This window comes from Miniopterus natalensis, chromosome 1, assembly GCF_054644295.1.
Source record: "Miniopterus natalensis isolate mMinNat1 chromosome 1, mMinNat1.hap1, whole genome shotgun sequence".
Lineage (NCBI taxonomy): Eukaryota > Metazoa > Chordata > Mammalia > Chiroptera > Miniopteridae > Miniopterus > Miniopterus natalensis.
In genome coordinates, this window is record NC_142081.1 from 125213153 (window position 1) to 125230356 (window position 17204).

At 44.0% G+C, this 17204-nt stretch overlaps 2 protein-coding genes across 3 annotated transcripts in view; one reads left to right on the plus strand and one right to left on the minus strand.

Annotated features, from left to right (window-relative positions):
* The window catches only part of LOC107542183 (uncharacterized), a 35165-nt gene extending 34432 nt beyond the window's left edge, over positions 1 to 733 (minus strand). Inside the window, exon 1 of the mRNA XM_016219425.2 lies at positions 282 to 733. Within this exon, the coding sequence (XP_016074911.2) occupies positions 282 to 588 (307 nt within the window). The 5' untranslated portion in view covers positions 589 to 733. The remainder of the gene's footprint in view (positions 1 to 281) is intronic.
* A 149-nt stretch (positions 734 to 882) lies between these two features.
* PDSS1 (decaprenyl diphosphate synthase subunit 1) overlaps positions 883 to 17204 on the plus strand; it is a 32726-nt gene continuing 16404 nt past the window's right edge. The window contains exons 1-7 of one of the 2 annotated variants that reach the window (XM_087825607.1): positions 883 to 1140; positions 3282 to 3346; positions 3846 to 3966; positions 7198 to 7328; positions 12914 to 13055; positions 16672 to 16783; positions 16881 to 16990. In XM_087825607.1, coding sequence (XP_087681733.1) covers positions 994 to 1140; positions 3282 to 3346; positions 3846 to 3966; positions 7198 to 7328; positions 12914 to 13055; positions 16672 to 16783; positions 16881 to 16990 — 828 coding nt within the window. In that variant the 5' untranslated portion in view covers positions 883 to 993. The remainder of the gene's footprint in view (positions 1141 to 3281; positions 3347 to 3845; positions 3967 to 7197; positions 7329 to 12913; positions 13056 to 16671; positions 16784 to 16880; positions 16991 to 17204) is intronic. The other variant, XM_087825604.1, reaches the window with a different exon arrangement.

Consider the following 17204-nt stretch of genomic DNA (forward strand, 5'->3'; position numbering starts at 1 on the left):
ATTTTTTTAATTTCACAATCTAAGGGAAAAGAGGTCACTGCCCCTGACTGAATAGCCAGGTATTGCATGTTTTAAATATTCTTGCAGCTCACCAGTTGAAAATCACTGTTCTAACCCGTATGGGTTACTAATCCTGTACATTCTCCAGTATCCCCTGGGTTGGCTACAAGTAGGTTCAACATTACTAAATATTAAACAATCTTCCACAGCTCAGTACACCCACAAGGGGGGCTCACATATCCATATGGGAGCAAGACGGCCCAACTTATGCCACCGTATACCTATAAGGTTTTCAAAGGAGAGAGTCCAAAAGTCGAGAGACGAGGCCAATCTAGCTTCTGCTTCACAATAGCCCTGCTCCTGGCTTGACCTGTTACTGAAAAGATGCAAAAGGTTGGCAGCGCCCTCAAGGCCAGGGTGTACTAAGGAGGCGCTGACAGCGTGGCAGGTCACACACAGGAGCAGCAGCCGCGGAATCTGCAGCCTCCCGATTAAGCAGCAAAACGGGAGCCTGGTTCTCTGAGTCACATTTCTGCCTGAACGTGCAGAACAGAAGTTAGTCCCCGGAAGTGGGGCGCACTGTGGCATTTCTCGCTAACAGCCGGTCACCCGAAGGTGCATTTTGCTCCGTCGGAGCTACTGGCTCCCGGCGAACCGCAGGGAGGGTCCGGGAGAGACGGCCCGCCGCGGGGAAGGTCGCGGCTAGTTCCTCACGGACCCGGCGACCGGCAGCGGGGCGAGGGGCCCAGCCGCCGCCGCCCCCGGAAGGCCGAGCGGGGAGTCCCGCCGACTCAGGCGCGGAGAGACGCCCGAGGTCGCGCGCGGCCGCCCGGGGAGCGCGCTGAAGGCGCGGCCCGGGGCGGGGGGAGCGCGGGGAGGCGGCCGGGCGGGGCCGAAGCTCTTCCTGTGCCAGGTTTCCGGCTCCGGGTCCCGGAGGAGGGCCGTCGGTCCATAGGCGGAGCTGCCGCCCGCCGCGACTTTCGGACTCGTACCATGGCCTCATGCTGGTGGCGGTGGCGGCGCGGCTGCTCCTGGAGACCGGCGGCGCGGAGCCCCGGGCCCGGCTTCCCCGGCCACGCGGAGCCGTGCGGGCCGCACCCCGCCGCCGCCGCCGCCGCCGCCGCCGCCGCCCGTGCGCAGGTGAGGCCGGGGAGCGCGCGCCGCAGCGGGCGCAGAGGTCACCGCGCAATGACAGCGGCCCCGGGAATGAATGGGCGCGGGCGGCACGTGCGCCGGGCGGGGGGCCGGGGGCCTGACGGGGATGGGCCCCGGGGCGGGCTCGCTCGGGGATGGGGCCGGGCGGCCGGGTGGGACGCGGAGGTGGGCTCCCAGCGTCTGTCAGCCTAAAGTAGGGGCTCCCGGCGCGGAAGGGCGGAGTGGCGTCCCGGGGACCCGAGAGAAATTGGGGATTGGGGAGGGAGCAGTGAGGAGCCAGGTCCCAGGGGAAAAGCAGGTGGAGCTGTCAGATTGCCTCCTGGGGTGCGGACTAAGTCAAGACTGGAGATCGTCTGCAGCTATTTCTTTTCGAGTTGCGCAGCCCGGGCTTCGGGAGAACAGGTCTTACCTGGGATTTTAGAGCCAGAGGTTCTGTGAGCCCTGAGAGAGACGGAGGATCCGGGTGGCCGCCCTGGTGGCCTCCATAGGCCGCCAAGGACTTGCGGAGGATATAGGACTGATGCTAAGGGTGGACAGGCTTTCAGCCGTCCCTTCTTGCTTAGGAGGGAGAGTTTACCTGGGCGGTGTAGGAGAAAAACCCTGGAGTTGAAGTCGAGAAGATGACCTTGGGATCATCTTTAATTTGACCTATGATTTCTTGAAGTAGAGTCAGAATCTCAGCACTGACCATGGTTCTTTGACTCTCTCCCCTACTGCCTCTGGACCCAGTCTCATTTTTCTCCCTTTTCAGTCAGTGTAGCCCTTGTAAATCGACATGTGTCAGTGGCTCTGTGAGTCTTTTCTGCATTTTGTAGTGATTAATTCTCATCCAGCCGTAGGCCCATAGTGTTTAGCATAACCACCCAGAATCTATGGACTCATTGTCCTTTTTTTACAGGCTCGCTCGTCACATAGTAATTGTATGTGTTCACCTCTCATTTCTCAAGCCTTTTTTTTTTTTTTTAAGTGTATTTGAATTTAGGACTTGTTCTGTTTCAGTCCGATTTGGTACATTTCATATTCCCATGTACCCATCAAACACCATTTATCAATATGAAATAGGTAGTATATATAAATGTCTGCTTTGTACCAAAGTGAATACATGTCACAACGTATCCAAAATGGACATTTGTCGAGAGGATGGTGGCTGGGCTAGTAGATAGACTCAATAGTAAATGAAGCTTATGGGAAAAGAGAGCCTCAGGACTTGGCTGGGAACCATTTTAGTACTGTCTTAGCCAGACTTCAAATGTTTCTAGTACCACAGATGACATCATTTGAGAGATGGATTCACCCACTATCTGATGCCACTGGATAGATACTTCTTTTATTTGATGCTCCTTTTATTTTTTTTTTATTCCACCCCCCCCCCAAGCAACTTTCTTAGCAGTGGAAAGGGTGCTTTCCTGGAGAAGATATATCTTAGTGACTGCAGGAGGGACTGCACCGAGGATGCCAATGCCATGTATTTCTGATTTGTGTGTGGTGTTTTTCACTGTAGCTTTCTTTGGGAGAAGGGATAGATTATAGATGTTTTTTATTTTCTGCTTTTTTTAATTTATATTTTCTGTCATGACAAATATTGCTTTTGTAATAAGGAAGGGAAGCTTCTATTATATTTTTCTAAAGTTTGCAATCTACCTATAAATGGACAACCTGAAGATTGTATTTATTATGAATTATGGGAGTTTTTATTCTTTTTTTGCTTTTAAAAAAATTTATTTTTTAATTACAGTTTACATTCAGCATTATTTTATATTAGTTTCAGATGTACAGCATAGTGATTAGACAATCATATATTTTATAAAGTGTTCACCTTGATATTTCCAGTACCCACTGCATACATAGTTATTACAATATTATTGACTATATTTCCTGTGCTGTACTTTACTCCCCCCATCGCTTCTCTGCCTTTTGACTGAGATCAGTGTACTTTACATCCCTGTGACTATTTGGAAACTACCAATTTGTACTTCTCAGTTCTTTCACCTTTTTCACACAGTTCTGCAACCCCAAACCCCTCTGTCAACTATCAGTCTGTTCTATGGGAGTTTTTACTTATCTAGTGTAATAAGCAAGTTTTTCACGAATATTCTTACAAGTTTCTTAATATTTTTATTTTATAGATGTCCTATTTTTACTTTGTGAAGAGTTTAACATCTGCCTGTCCAAATATGTACAGTATATCACGGTAAGTTTATAATTTGTATTGCAGCTATCAAAATTATTAGCCATATTGCCAGTAAATTTCTGTTCTACATTGTGGTGGGCTAGTCCAACAAACTGAATATGTTGTTTGGATAAGTGCTATAATATCTGCTCTCTGTGATGGTCTCTACCTTTTCCAAAAAAAAATGGGAATATAATAAAACTTAGACTCAACTTAGAACACGGTAAACATCATTTAGTCTTTCTTTGATTTTTTTTGGGTTCTCGACTTCCTGGTTATAAGAATAAACATAAACAGTAGTAAACTACTGTTGTTTAGCAAGAACAGAATTCTGTATGTTTTTTCTAAATTATAATGACCCTTTTGGATTCATGCTTAATTTCTAGCAAGTATCTGGGCTTAAATTTTCTGTCATCTGACTACTATATGTATGTGTATATGCATATGTGTGTATAGTTCTTACTTATAAGATATAAAATAACACTCAGACTTACATTTTGTGTATTCGTGCTTGTCCCAGGCTCCATCACACAACATCGGCTGTGTTCTGTTACAGTAAAGCGCGGAGTGGTGAGAAATACACTGATCCCTTTACACTTGGTAGGAAGTATTTGAAAGGTTTGTATGAGGACATTAGAAAGGTAAGATAGTTTTGATGATGCTGTGAAGTATGTTGAGCTTTTAGAATTATGAAAACACAGTCCAGGTTTCTGATATGTACAGAGCCAGTGCAGACTTTATATATGAAAGTCAAGTTTCAGAAGTTTCTTGAGCAATAACAATGGAGCAATATGGAGGAAGAAAGAGGTTACCATCCAGAAAGAAGCTGTTGCCGTTTGGCACATGAGAAAAATGGTGCAAGTTGCACCTCCCTGTCCAGTGGGTTATCTAACATTTTCTCTCGAATTCCATCACCTCCCCAACTATTAAAACAAGCCTCCATGACTCCTGCCTTCATCTCCCTTATCTAATTCCGAATGTCAGTGCCAGACTGCCCCAAATAGGGCTGTCATCATTAAATGCTTTTCTCCCCAAAAGTTTCAGTGGTTCCCAACCTTGCATGTTATTCTCAAATGCCGTCCAGAAATGTTCACATGCCCCTTGTCAGCTTCCTTCCGCTTCCAAGGTTCTCTACTTTCCTCCTCCAGGCTCCACCCCACTTGGCTGTTTCCACAGCAACACCACTTCCTATTTGACAGGCCAAGTAGAGACCCTGAAGGAGGAGGTCCCTCAGTGCCTGCCCTGTCGCCTTGTACAAGCTACCTGTGCCCGCCTACTAAAGTAAATGTCTCTCCCTTTCCAGGATAGTCCTTTGACCTCTAGTTAAGCTTCATCTCCAGTATCTTGGGAACTTCTCCCACAATGGCCTGTTCTCCTTTATCTGCAGACTCTCGCTCTTCATGTCTCCTTCCTGTCCCTTTCAGGTGCCCCAGTTGTTCATGTCCTTCTTTTAAAGGACCATCCCTTGACCTGGTGTCCTACCCCTGCCCTTCCGTCACAGTGTGCGCTACCTCTGTCTCTGTTTTGCCCCTTCACATTCACTCCATCATCACACTCTGTCTCTCTTTCCAGCCTTCTCCCTGACCCTGCCTTTGCCAAGGTCAATAGCTTCCTTCTGATAAATCCAATGGACACTTCGGTTTTTATCTTCCTGTGACTTTTTTGAACTTTGGACACTGTTCACCACTCCCACTCCATGAACCTTCTCCCCTGGCTTCTGCACTTTCCTTGTTCTAGTGCTTAGGCCATTCTTCAGTCTGCTTCCTGGGTGGTTCTCTATCCCCTCCTCCCACCCCTTTAATTTTTTTGCCATTGCCTGAGGTTCTGTAGGCCCTTCCTCTATGTCCTTAGTTTACCCGTTTCCATGCTTAGGACTCCCAAATAATATCTCTTCCAGATTGAATCATTGCTTTGAAACCCATACAGCTAACTGCTCGCTGGCAACTCCATGAAGTGTCCATGATGATCTCACATGTAACATATCTAAATCTCTGCTTCTCCCTGCTGTCTTTTCTCCTGTTTTTCCCAGGGTCTCCAGAAGGATCCTCCACTCATTCCTCTAGTTCCCCCTCCACATCCCCTAGTCTGTCTCTTGCCTTCAGTCCCACTACCTTAGGTTAGGCCACCCCCATTCCTGTTGCCTTCATCTTTGCCGTCCCCCTCCCTCGTTCACCCTGAGCTTACTCATATCTCCACATACTCATATTTTCACCTGAACTACCCCTATCTCCAACAGAGCTTAAAAGTGTGACTACTACTTTGATGAAAAAGGAAAAGCCTTTCGACCAGTTATTGTCATGCTAATGCTCGAGCTGTAATAATGGCCACAGGTGCCTCCTGTGTGATCCCAGGGTAACTGCGCTTACCTCAGGAACAGCACCCGTCACACTATTGTCTTTTATTGCAGTTACTGTTTTATTCTCCCCATCTAGACTCTGAGCTCCTGTAGGCAAAGGGGCTGTCTTATCTTTGTAACCTCTACATTTATTACCATGCTTGGCACTGAGTCGGTAACTTAGTGAGTTAATGACTGACCCTCTGTATGGTTTTCTCCTGTACCTGGATGAGCATACTTTTGTGTGTGCTTTTTTGTTGTTATTGTTAATTCTCACCTGAGAATATTTTTTCCATTGATTTTTAGAGAGAGTGGAAGGAAGGGAGGGAGAGAGAGAAAAACACTGATGGGGGAGAGACACATTGTTTGGTTGCCTCCTGCATGTGCCCAACCGGCGCCCGGGCTGGAACCTGCAACCTGCAACCCAGGTACATGCACTTGACCCAGAATCCAACCCACAACCCTTTGGTGCATGGGCCCACACTCTAAGGACTGATCCACACTGGCCAGGGCTCTGGGTCCATTCTTAGCTCCCACTGCTTCTGGGGGATCAGCTGTGATTTGTTCTAGCAAGTCCTTGCACAACAGATAAAACAAAAATACCTCTATCACCTGGAAGGCTCTCCTCCTCTTCACAAATCAAGACCCTACTTATCCTTAATCCCAAGTCAAAGCTTATCTTCTCTGGGAAATGTTTGGGGTTTTTTAGCCCACACTGCTTTCTCCCTCCTTTGAGCCTATAATATATTTAACCTACAGCATTATTCAAGTTCTGACTGCATTATTCACTGAATATTTCTTTTTTAGAATGGTTGGTTAGAGCATCATCCCAATATACCAAGGTTGCACCAAGGTTGTGGTTCCATCCCCGGTCAGGGCACATAACAAGAGTCAACCAATGAATGCATAAATGAGTGGAACGACAAATCGATGTTTCTCTCTCTCTGTCCCCCAAGATCAGTTTAAAAAAAGAGAAAAACAAGTTTTGTCTCCCCAACTCATTTGTAAGCTCCTTTCCATCAGACAAACCATGTCTTAACACTTCTGAATTTACCGCTGCTGCTTCTCCCCGGCTGCCATCTTATCTTCCTGCCTGGCACACAGCTTCACCTCCCTCCCCAGGACAGCCCTGACCTCCTGTTTCTTGGCTCCCAACAGCCACTGGCTCCCAAACTCCCTGTCTTTGTCCCCTCCCCTCCGTCTTCCAAGCTGCTAGCCAGCCCCTACCCCTTTCTCCGGCTGTCGCTGGGCTGGTGGGCTAGGCCACCTCTCCTTGCTGCTGCCTCTTGGAGTCACTGGGGGTGGCAGCACCCGCTCTAGCACTTAGGCCGCTTGGAGTCAAGCCAGGCATTGCTTGTGGCCTGTTGCAGGGCAGCCAGGTTTGGGGCCATACCATGTAGGAAGCTTTTCTAGCTGAGTGCTGAGTTTCTCAGTTAAAATGAACACACAGAAATCAAGTCCAAGCTTTGTAAAAGAAATCCTGTTGACTTCCTATGCAGTTATGATGCCATATTGACACAGAGAAACTTTATTTCAGGAACTACTCATATCTCCAACAGAACTTAAGGAAATGTCTGAATACTACTTTGATGGAAAAGGAAAAGCTTTTCGACCAGTTATCGTGGTGCTAATGGCCCGAGCGTGTAACATTCATTATAACAACTCCCGGTGAGTCATCTACTTCCACTCCTCTGTCGTCTTAATATTTGGCAAGTCTCCCTTCTCAGGGATACCATTTAGTTTCCTGTTTAAGGAGAACCATGCATCTAAGAATTCACTTTATTGTGATGAGTAGATTCCGATTTGGACTCACTAAGTCACTCTGGCATCTGGTCTGGGCACCTTCCTTTCCCACCTTTATTGTGTCCATGGAAGAACAACTTCAGCTGCAAGTGAGCGTTTTAGAAAGAAATCTAAAAGCCAAATTTTGTTTTCTTGTTCAGAAATAGAGACTACCAGGATGTATGCACACAGGTAATCATTGTCCACATGGGGAGTTAGTCCTAAGGTTGGTGGTTATGAAGTGATAAGCTTTGCCGTGATTCTGGGCACCATCCCCCCGCAGCGCCTGCCTGCCTGTGACTTCTGGAAATGTGCCAAAGGGAGATCTTAAAAAAGGCATTTTGACTGTGGGTCCTCAACTTTCGTGTTTTGAATATATTTAAAATTTTAAAATATTAAAATTGCAACATTTAGTATCAAAGGAAATCTTAAAAGGAAAGAGGGTGTGCCCATATCACCAGGTGCGGCCATCTTTGTCATTCCCTCTGCCCCACCCTCTGGCATTCAGTCCTACAGTATGTAAATAGTTTTGAGTTCTGCTTTTTAAAGTCTTTATCGTGTTGCTGGAGTGTCTTCATAGTTATTTTTACATCATGTAATCTATTGATGGAAATTCCAGTAGACCATAATGTACTTTCCATTTCCCTAGTGTCGAACATTTGTAGTATGTCCCCTTTCTCGACAGGTAATATTTTAAAGAATGCCCCTGTCAGCACTGAATTTAAGGATGCTGTTGCTGTAAGAGTGACCATCAGGGTTGCTTCTTAGCGAGTGCTTCCCTCTGCCTACCACACCTTTGGTCTCCTGGTGCTGTACCCTCCCAGCTCCAACACAGCACACCATGCTCAGGGGTGCCTCCCAGGCACCCTGAGGCTTTCGAAGAGCTCCCTGTATAGTTTGCACAAGCAGTGAACTCTCTGGCAGTGACCTTTTAGCCATCATCAGGCCCATTTCCAATTCCCTTAGAAGGCAGAGCAGCAGTAGTGCGCTGTCCGAACCAGACTTGAAGGGCATTGCATGTGGTCTAGAGCAGGGTTTCTTGGCGTTGGCATGACTGACATTTTGGGCCACGTCATTATTTGTTCAGGGTGGGGTTGGCATGTGCATTAACCTAGGATGTGGCATATAGTGGCACCCCTGGCCTCTACCCACTAGATGCCAGTAGTGCCCCCACCCCAGAGTTGATGGTAACCAAAAATGTCTCCAGACATTGCAAAATGTTCCCGGGGGAACAAAACTGTCCCTAGTTGAGAACAACTCATCTAGGGAGAATATGTGTTTATATTTTTAATTTCTCAGATTAATACTCAGTAGTTTGTTACCCTCAGAGAGAATGTGAAAAACTATGCTCCCTCTTGTCAGCTGTTATCCCCATAGGTGAAAGTTTTCTCAGCTTGCTTTACTAAACTATATAAACTGTTGGTTGCAGAAAACATGGGAGAATATAACACAGAAAAGGCATTGCTAGTTCAAATGCTAGTTCAAAAAGTAAGTTTAAGACTGCCCTCTCCAGGAATGTTTTAGCTGCGGGGTCAGAGCAGGGCTTGCTAAGGCAAGGGCAGAGGCCTGTGTCTGGCTTTGGCCTGTGAGCCATAAGGAAGGAATGCTTTTGGATAGTACAGTATCCCAGCTACATTACTCTCCAAGCCCCTTCCTAAGGTCCCTCCCTAAGGACCCTTGTGGATCAGGGTCGTACTGAGCTAAATATCTAGCTGTTAGTTCCATGCCACTTAAAGCAAGAAAGGGGGTTGGGGAGAGCTTCTGGAGAGCTGGGCCATGTGTGATTTTGCTTGCTGAGAAAGACTGAGAACAATATGGATCTGACCAAGCGGACCAGAGGGTAAAGAAGAACACATTCCAGTCTCAGTAGTTGAAGGACCCAGACTTGTAGCAAGTCAGTTCAGTGGCAGATAAAGATAAAATCTGTTTTAGTCTATATAGATATATTGTTGAGCATACTGAGAACTTGAACATGTATACCTTTATCAAGGACTTAGGAAATATGATTCACATCTTGAGAGTTGTGTAAAGACAGAGAGAGACTTTATTTGCATCTAAGTAGTGAGTTTCTTCAGAACCAAACTGATGTAGTTCTGTTCACATTCTGTGATTCAGAGGATAAGAGGAAAGAAGGGTCTTCCTTCCATGATTATTTTTCAAAGCAGGCCAGCCTCTCTGCCCTCAGGCTGTGAAGAGACTTTTTGGAGGTCCTTAGCCAAGCCCTCTGAACTGACTCCCCAAGCTTCAGGCCACCTTTAGGATAGGACAGACTCTCATTCCACTTCCCACAGTTTATAGGTGGTGCAGCAGTGGGTCAGCAAAGGCTGAGCCTGTACCAAAACCCTTCTTAAGAAAAGCTTCCATTTGGCTTACAGTAAATTAGATGAATACTCCTAGACAGAGCTGTGTTCCCCAAAAGTACATCAGAATCACCTGGCATGCTTTTTAAAAATGCAGGTTCCTGAGCCCCCCCATTAGAGATTCTGACTCATTGTGTCTGAGGCCTCCATCTGCATTTTAAAGAGTTTTGATTCTGATATGGTGGACCAGGGATAGATACTGAAGAAACACTGAGCTTGTCAGAGTTCTAACAAGCAAAGTGAAACACTTATTTTTAGAACTGTCAGGAGAAACAAACAGAAGAACATTTTGAAGTAGAATTAGAGCCTTTTGTATACCACTTGAGAACTCTGTTTGTGTAAAACCTCTAGATTTGGGAATGGAAGCCCTGTCTCTATTGTTAAAGTGAAACCAGATTTACTATTTTAATTTATTTGCTTCCCTCCTTTGTTCCAAACCAACATAATACATTGCCAAGGTTTGATTTTCTTTTTATAGACAGTTTTTCCTCACTGGGGGTTTACTTGAAATTTATTGCAGACTTCACATTATGTATTAGTATGAATGGGGGGAGAAAGTATTTTTTTTTGAATCACATGTAAGCTGGATGGAGTATGTGGGAGTTCATATTATTGCATCTGTTTTTGTCTATGCTTAAAATTATTCATTATAAGAATTTTGTTTTAAATCTAATGAAGGGAGAACAAGTGTCCTGAGGATGTGAATCATACACACTCTTGCAGGTGTGATGTTCAGAGGACATAGCCACACTCCAGACTCGGGGCTGCCTCTCATGCTGTCTCGCCTGTCTGGTTTCCTTAGCACCTCTCCAAGCAGCTGGGGGAGTGTGGCAACCACTTCACTGCAGGAAGCAGAAATGGTGCCCGGCTTCTTGAAGGCATGACTCAGTTTGGCGCTTTGGAGATTTCGTCTTACAGATAGTTTCAGACTTCTCTTTAGTCTGTAAATTTGCGTTATCTGCCCCACCGTTCTGCTTGTGCTATGCATAAGCATGGCAGTATTTTCCAGATAAAAGCTGACACACATTAAAACCTAATTGTATAGGAAAAAATACGTCCAATAAAATTATAAAGCAGCTAAAATGTCATGTTTGTTCTATGCCAAATAACATTCTAAGCAAGAATCTTGATTTCATCTGTTGAGAATTTAGCCATGCAAAATGGCATTTTCATATACTTATAGCATCTATAAAATTTTAAAATATTTTAAGAAATCTTTGTTGTTTTAATATCTTCACAAAAACTCTAGTGTCAGTGAGCAAGTTCCCAGGAGGAATCCCTGTCTGCTGACAGTTTGTGGTAATGGAACTGCTACCCAACTTATGAATGCATGAGCAAGGCTAGAGGCCTTAACAGTTTTTTTTTAAGATAAGTTCCACTACTAACCAGTAGGGAGTGTATATTTTATTGGAAATCCAGCTGAGAAAACATTCTAAACAACTTTAAAAGTCTATATATTTTCCTGTGCATTAAACTCAAATAAGAAAGGGCTCAATAAATTTACCTGAAAAATACTTAAGGTCCAAGCTTCCTGCTATTGAGGGACTCAGAACAGCTCGTAGAAGCCATCTGAACCTCTATTTTCTCATTTAAGAAAGTGGCTTTATAGGATGACTTGTCCCTACCCTCCATTGCTTTACTTTTTCCCTCTTGAAAGAATGTATTGTGATCTGGAAGTATTTAGAACTGTTATGGTTGTGACATATTAATAAATAATGAGCAGCACTTTACAGTTGATTTCTGGGCTATAAGCATTGGAAAGGCTCTGAGATTTAGTTCTAAAATTTTAGGTCAGAGGAGCTGGTGAGACATCGTATTATCAAGTTACATTTAAAGCAAGATCAGAAGATATTCTCATGCTGATTTAGTGTTTGCAGTTAAATTCCAGCATCTTTAATGTTGCTACACTTCATTTTTTGTTGTTTTCTGCCAGGTCTGAGGAATCACAATGAGCTCTATCTTTTACAGATGTTCAAGATCAGGCTTTTCAAGAAAAAGTCATATTTTAGTATCTCTCTCACTTTTCTCCCCTCTAAGAGATAACTTGATGATATTTGAAAAGTAAGCTATTGTGATAAGTGAAACATTTGGTTAACATGTGTTTAAGTCAGGCATGTGTTTTAGGTCCTAAAAATTCAGTTGACTGTTTCCCCAGTTTGATTTTCTTGAAATTTAAAAATTTTTCTTTAAAAATATATGTTTATTGATTTCAGAGAGAGGAAAGGAGAGGGGGGGAGAGAGAGAGAAACATCAATGATGAGAGAGTCATTGATCGAGCCCACTACCCGGGCATATGCCCTGACCGGGGATCGAACCCTGATTGCCTGGATCCTAAGTCGACACGCAACCGCTGAGCCACGCAACCGCTGAGCCACGCAACCGCTGAGCCACGCCCGGCCGGGCTGATTTTCTTGAAATTCACTCAGTTTTTAAAAATCCTCATAGATGGTGATGGTGATGGTGATGGTGATAATGATGATTAAAAGGAAATTTGGGGGCATTCCCTTCTAACTGTAAAACTCAACATCTGTGTATCTTCTTGGGAGTATTTATCTTATAGTTTGTATTAAATCTGGGAAATAAAAGTAGAAATTTCTAATGTAAAGTTTAAATACAAATCAGAAGAACAGTTTTACAAAAATTCTATCTTAGTTATTGAGGTCGTCTTACTAAACATTTAAGACAGTATTAAAAGCTTTGAACATCGTAACTGTGGTTCTCTAATACACTTTTTTGGGATACTTCTCACCTATCTTCCCCCTCCACTCCTGAAATTTAATTGTAACCTAATTGTAAACGTGGTCAGCTGACCGAGACCACTGTATGAGACAGAGAGATGATTCTTCAGCCTGATGGCCAGGTTTTTGCCACGTTCCTCCTCTTTTGGTTGTGAATCACACAAATTCTGCTTCTTAATGCATCATCTTGGCATAAAACAAATGTTCCCCAAGTGGTAGAAATGTCTCTGTAGGGAAGCCAAAGTTTTTCTACAGTTTCTCTTAGAGAAATAAAATTCTTTGTCCTAGATCTGATGTCCAGTTTTCACAAGATGATTGCTGAGAAGGTTATAGGCGGCATCTCTGTTAAAAAGCGTTACTTTCTGTTAACTAGAGATGTGCAAGCCAGCCAGCGCTCCATAGCCTTAATCGCAGAAATGATCCACACTGCCAGTCTGGTTCACGACGATGTTATTGATGACGCCAGTTCTCGGAGAGGAAAACACACAGTTAATAAGATCTGGGGTGAAAAGAAGGTACAGTTTTTGTTTTTAAATCTTTCTTATCAAATCACATGTTCTTTGGATTGCATTTATTTTTCAGATTTGTCTCATTAAAAAATCATGCTTCCTCAAATGTGGTCTTCCAACTTTCAGAATAGTATTCATGTCTTATCTTATACAGATATTTGATGATCATGCCAGAGAAAAATAAATATTTCTGGTTATTCTCAGTTTTCTATAGAATTCCTTTTGATTATAAGGAAAGTGATTTCTGTAGTTATCTAAAAAGCTTATTGCATGAGGAATCATACGTTTTACTTTTGGACTCAGATTACTCAGATTCAGTTTAATTCCTTAACCACTTATTAACTGCCATCTGTAAGAGTGTCATAAAACTTTTTAAAAACTTAATAAAACTTTTAAAAGGACAAAATTAAAAAATATATAGCAATGGTACTCTTTTGTAGTGAAAATTCTACCTAGAGGCTCTATAATTGGAATTGGTCCGTATATGTATATTTGAAAGCATATTTCTGTATTACTTTATTAGCATTCTTGAAGGAACTATGCAAAATGGGGGATTTTGTTTGAGGATGTTTAAGTCACTGGCTGAAGAATGAGAATGCAGTTGAATAAAAGTGACGATGGGCAGGCCTTTTGGGAGCAGCCATCTCCCACCACACACACCACTGCCGCCCTGCCCATTGGAGCGCAAACCAAACACTGATGTGAAATGAAAGGTTTCCCCTCCTCACCTTCCCATCGCTCACATATAATGGTGTTTGGCTCCTGCTGTTCTCTAATTGCCCCTATTAAGAGAAGAAACATATGTTCATCGTTATCTTCACATGCTAGTTTTGCTTTAATGTTCTTGACTCCTTTGTGTAATTGAGTCCTGCAGTTTCATTTGTAAGGTTTTTATTTCAAATTTTAGGTTAAAAGATTTTGGGACAGAATTCCATACATCAGAACAGTGGTAAAGAGAAGGTAGCCCTGGCCGGTGTGGCTCAATGGTTAGAGTGTCAGCCACACACCCAGGTGTCACAGGTTCATTCCCAGTTAAGGGCACGTACCTGGGTTGCAGTTTGATCTTGGTTGGGGCGCATGCAGGAGGCAACCAATCCATGTCTCTCTCATATTGATGTTTTTCTCTCTCTCCCTTTTCCTCCCTCCCTTCTACTCTCTAAAAAGCAATGGAGCCTGGCCAGGCATAGCTCAGCAGTTGAGCTTCGACCTAGGATCCAGGCAATCGGGGTTCGATTCCCAGTCAGGGCACATGCTCAGGTAGTGGGCACGATCCCCAGTCGGGGGCATGCAGGAGGCAGCCGATCAATGACTCTCTCATCATTGATGCTCCTATCTCTCTCTCTCCCTCTCCTTTCCTCTCTCTGAAATCAATAAAGATATATTTTTTAAAAATAAAATAAATAAATAAAAAGCAATGGAGAAAATACCCTCTGGTGAGGATTAACAACAAAAAAAAAAGAGAGCGAGAGGGTAGAGTGTTGTTTTGCAAAGGACATGGGTGATTTTATGATGTGTCCCTGCAGTCAGCTGCCAGTGCTCAGGCCTGTCCTAGAGCCGCCCTCAAGCTCTTGGTCAGGGCGGAGGAGTAAGGGTACAAATTAAGGCCTTTTCCTTGGCCAGTTCCCTCTGTGACTGCCTCCACTTTGGGGGCCTCTTTCTGAGTGTTGGTGAAAGAATGTGGTTCCTGTTGTCATCTGCCCCCTTGAGCTGTGAGACTGGTCTGCCTCACACAAGGCAGGTATGCCAGCCTCCTCCCCTTTTCTGCCTCTCAATCGAAACTACTATGGTATTGGTAAAATAAAAAACCACACTCCCTAGCCGGATTGGCTCAGTGGTTAGAGCACCGGCCCATGGACTGAAGGGTCCCAGGTTCGATTCTGGCCAAGGACATGTACCTGGGTTGCAGGTTCCATCCAGGCACCGTTGGGTCATGTGTGGGAGGCAACCAATCTATGTGTCTCTCTCACATTGATGTTTCTCTCTCTCTCTCACCCCCTTGCCACTCTCTCTAAAAAGCAATGGGAAAAATATCCTCAGGCGAGGATTAAAAAAAACCAAAAAACATTCACACAGCGCCTCCTCCATAAGCCCCCATTCCCTGCCTGGGTTCCCAGCCCTGCCTTCCTTTAACCTGTCACCCCAGCCAGCCCCTGTCTAGCAGCTTTGGTTTCATATACTCTAACTTTTGGCCTCTAGGATCCCCAGGGCCAGGAGAGGAAAGAGGTAAAAGCCTAGAGATCTGAGCCCTCCGCTGCTAATGATGTAGTATATATAGATGGATGGATCTACATGTGTACATATATGTCATAGTTATAAAATGGCTTCATATATGTATACTTATATCAAGATGTCATGTTATAGAAAATGACGATTAATTAGTAAACTTTGAACATCACTAATTATTTATGTTTTTAAATATATTTTTATTGATTTCAGAGAGGAAGGGAGGGGGGAGAGAGATGGAAACATCAATGATGAGAGAGTCATTGATCGGCTGCTTCCTGCACTCTCCCTGCTGGGAATCGAGCCTGCAACCTAGGCATGTACCTTGATTGGGAATCGAACCTCAGTCTCCTGGATCATAGGTTGATGCTCAACTGCTGAGCCACACCGGCCAGGCACTAATTTTAGGTACTAGAGAATCGAAAGACAATAAATGCTTTAAATGTGGCTTGTTGAAAATTCTATGAATTAAAATTTCAGTGAACACTTAAAACTAGTTACAAACTCTTAGGCATATCTTTCAGTGTGCAAGTCAGTGTATTTGATTATAGCGTATAATTCAATTATATCTAATTTATGATTAGTTGCAAATACAGTATGGGCATCTACTCACAATCTAAAGAAGATTGGAAAAATATTATCTAATATTCAGTGAAAAAATATTTTGTGTAGGAATGAGGGGCAGTGTAATATAGTGCAGGGAGCATTCAACTTGGAGCCCGGATTCCTTGGTTTAGTTTTCATTGAGAAAATCATGTATTGTGCCCTGCGCTGGGGTAGGCTAAGTCCTAGCTGGGATAATTTCCAGTCTGAGCTCTCAAGGAGTTCAGTAAATAGAAAATCACTGATTGAGGAAAAGTGCACAGACAGCATTGTGCGAGGGGTGCTGTGCTCCCACAGAAGAGGCATCTGATCGGACTGAGGGACCTGAGGAGACTTCCTGGAGGTGCCATCTGAGCTAATTACACAAAAGAGTGCACGATGAAGAAGCGGAAGGACTTTGAGGGCAGAAGCAGCCGTAAGTGCAAAGGCACAAGAACACGGTTTGAGGGAAGAGCGAATGGTCCAGCATAATTAATGTGAAGGCAGCTGCTCTTGGGGCCCGGGCATGAAGCTAGAGGGTGAGATACTTTCCATCTGCTGGCATCATTTCCTCAGCTCTGAAGTGGAAAGCTAGACTGGGTAAGCTCTGAGAACCAATCCATCCAAACAGTGTGCCAAATCTGCACACTGTTTGGATGGATTTTTACAAAATCCTGCTGAGCAAGAGGAAGGGGAAAACTTACACCTAAGATCACCCCTTCCTCGCATTCTGTTTGTATCTTCTGAGAAGTCAGCTTCATTGTTGGTGCCATCACTCTGACACTTCTCTGAAAGGATTTTTCTTTTTGTTTTCTAGGCTGTCCTTGCAGGAGATTTAATTCTTTCTGCAGCATCTATAGCTCTGGCACGAATTGGAAATACAACTGTTGTATCTATTTTAACCCAAGTTATTGAAGACCTGGTGCGTGGTAGGTTAATTCTGACTTCTCTTCTTTTTTTGTTTCATCTTAGTACTTAGCCAGGCAATAAAACCATGTCTCAAATGACCCCTTTCCTTCTTTATAGGTGAATTTCTTCAGCTAGGGTCAAAAGAGAATGAAAACGAAAGATTTGCACACTACCTTGAAAAGACCTTCAAGAAGACTGCAAGTCTGATAGCCAACAGTTGTAAAGCAGTATGTACGTTCTGTCTTTTTTCAAGTTTAAATAAAAAAAGCCTCATAGCTCTTTCTTGGGAGCTAATTCTCCTAGAAAAAAAATTCACTGGAGAACCTTAAAATAGTACCCAAAACCCCAAGAGGTCATTGAGAAAAAGAATCAATCCTCACACAGTGGAGAACTCGTGCTGTGGTTTTCGTATTTCTGTCTTCTGCTACGCAGACATTCACT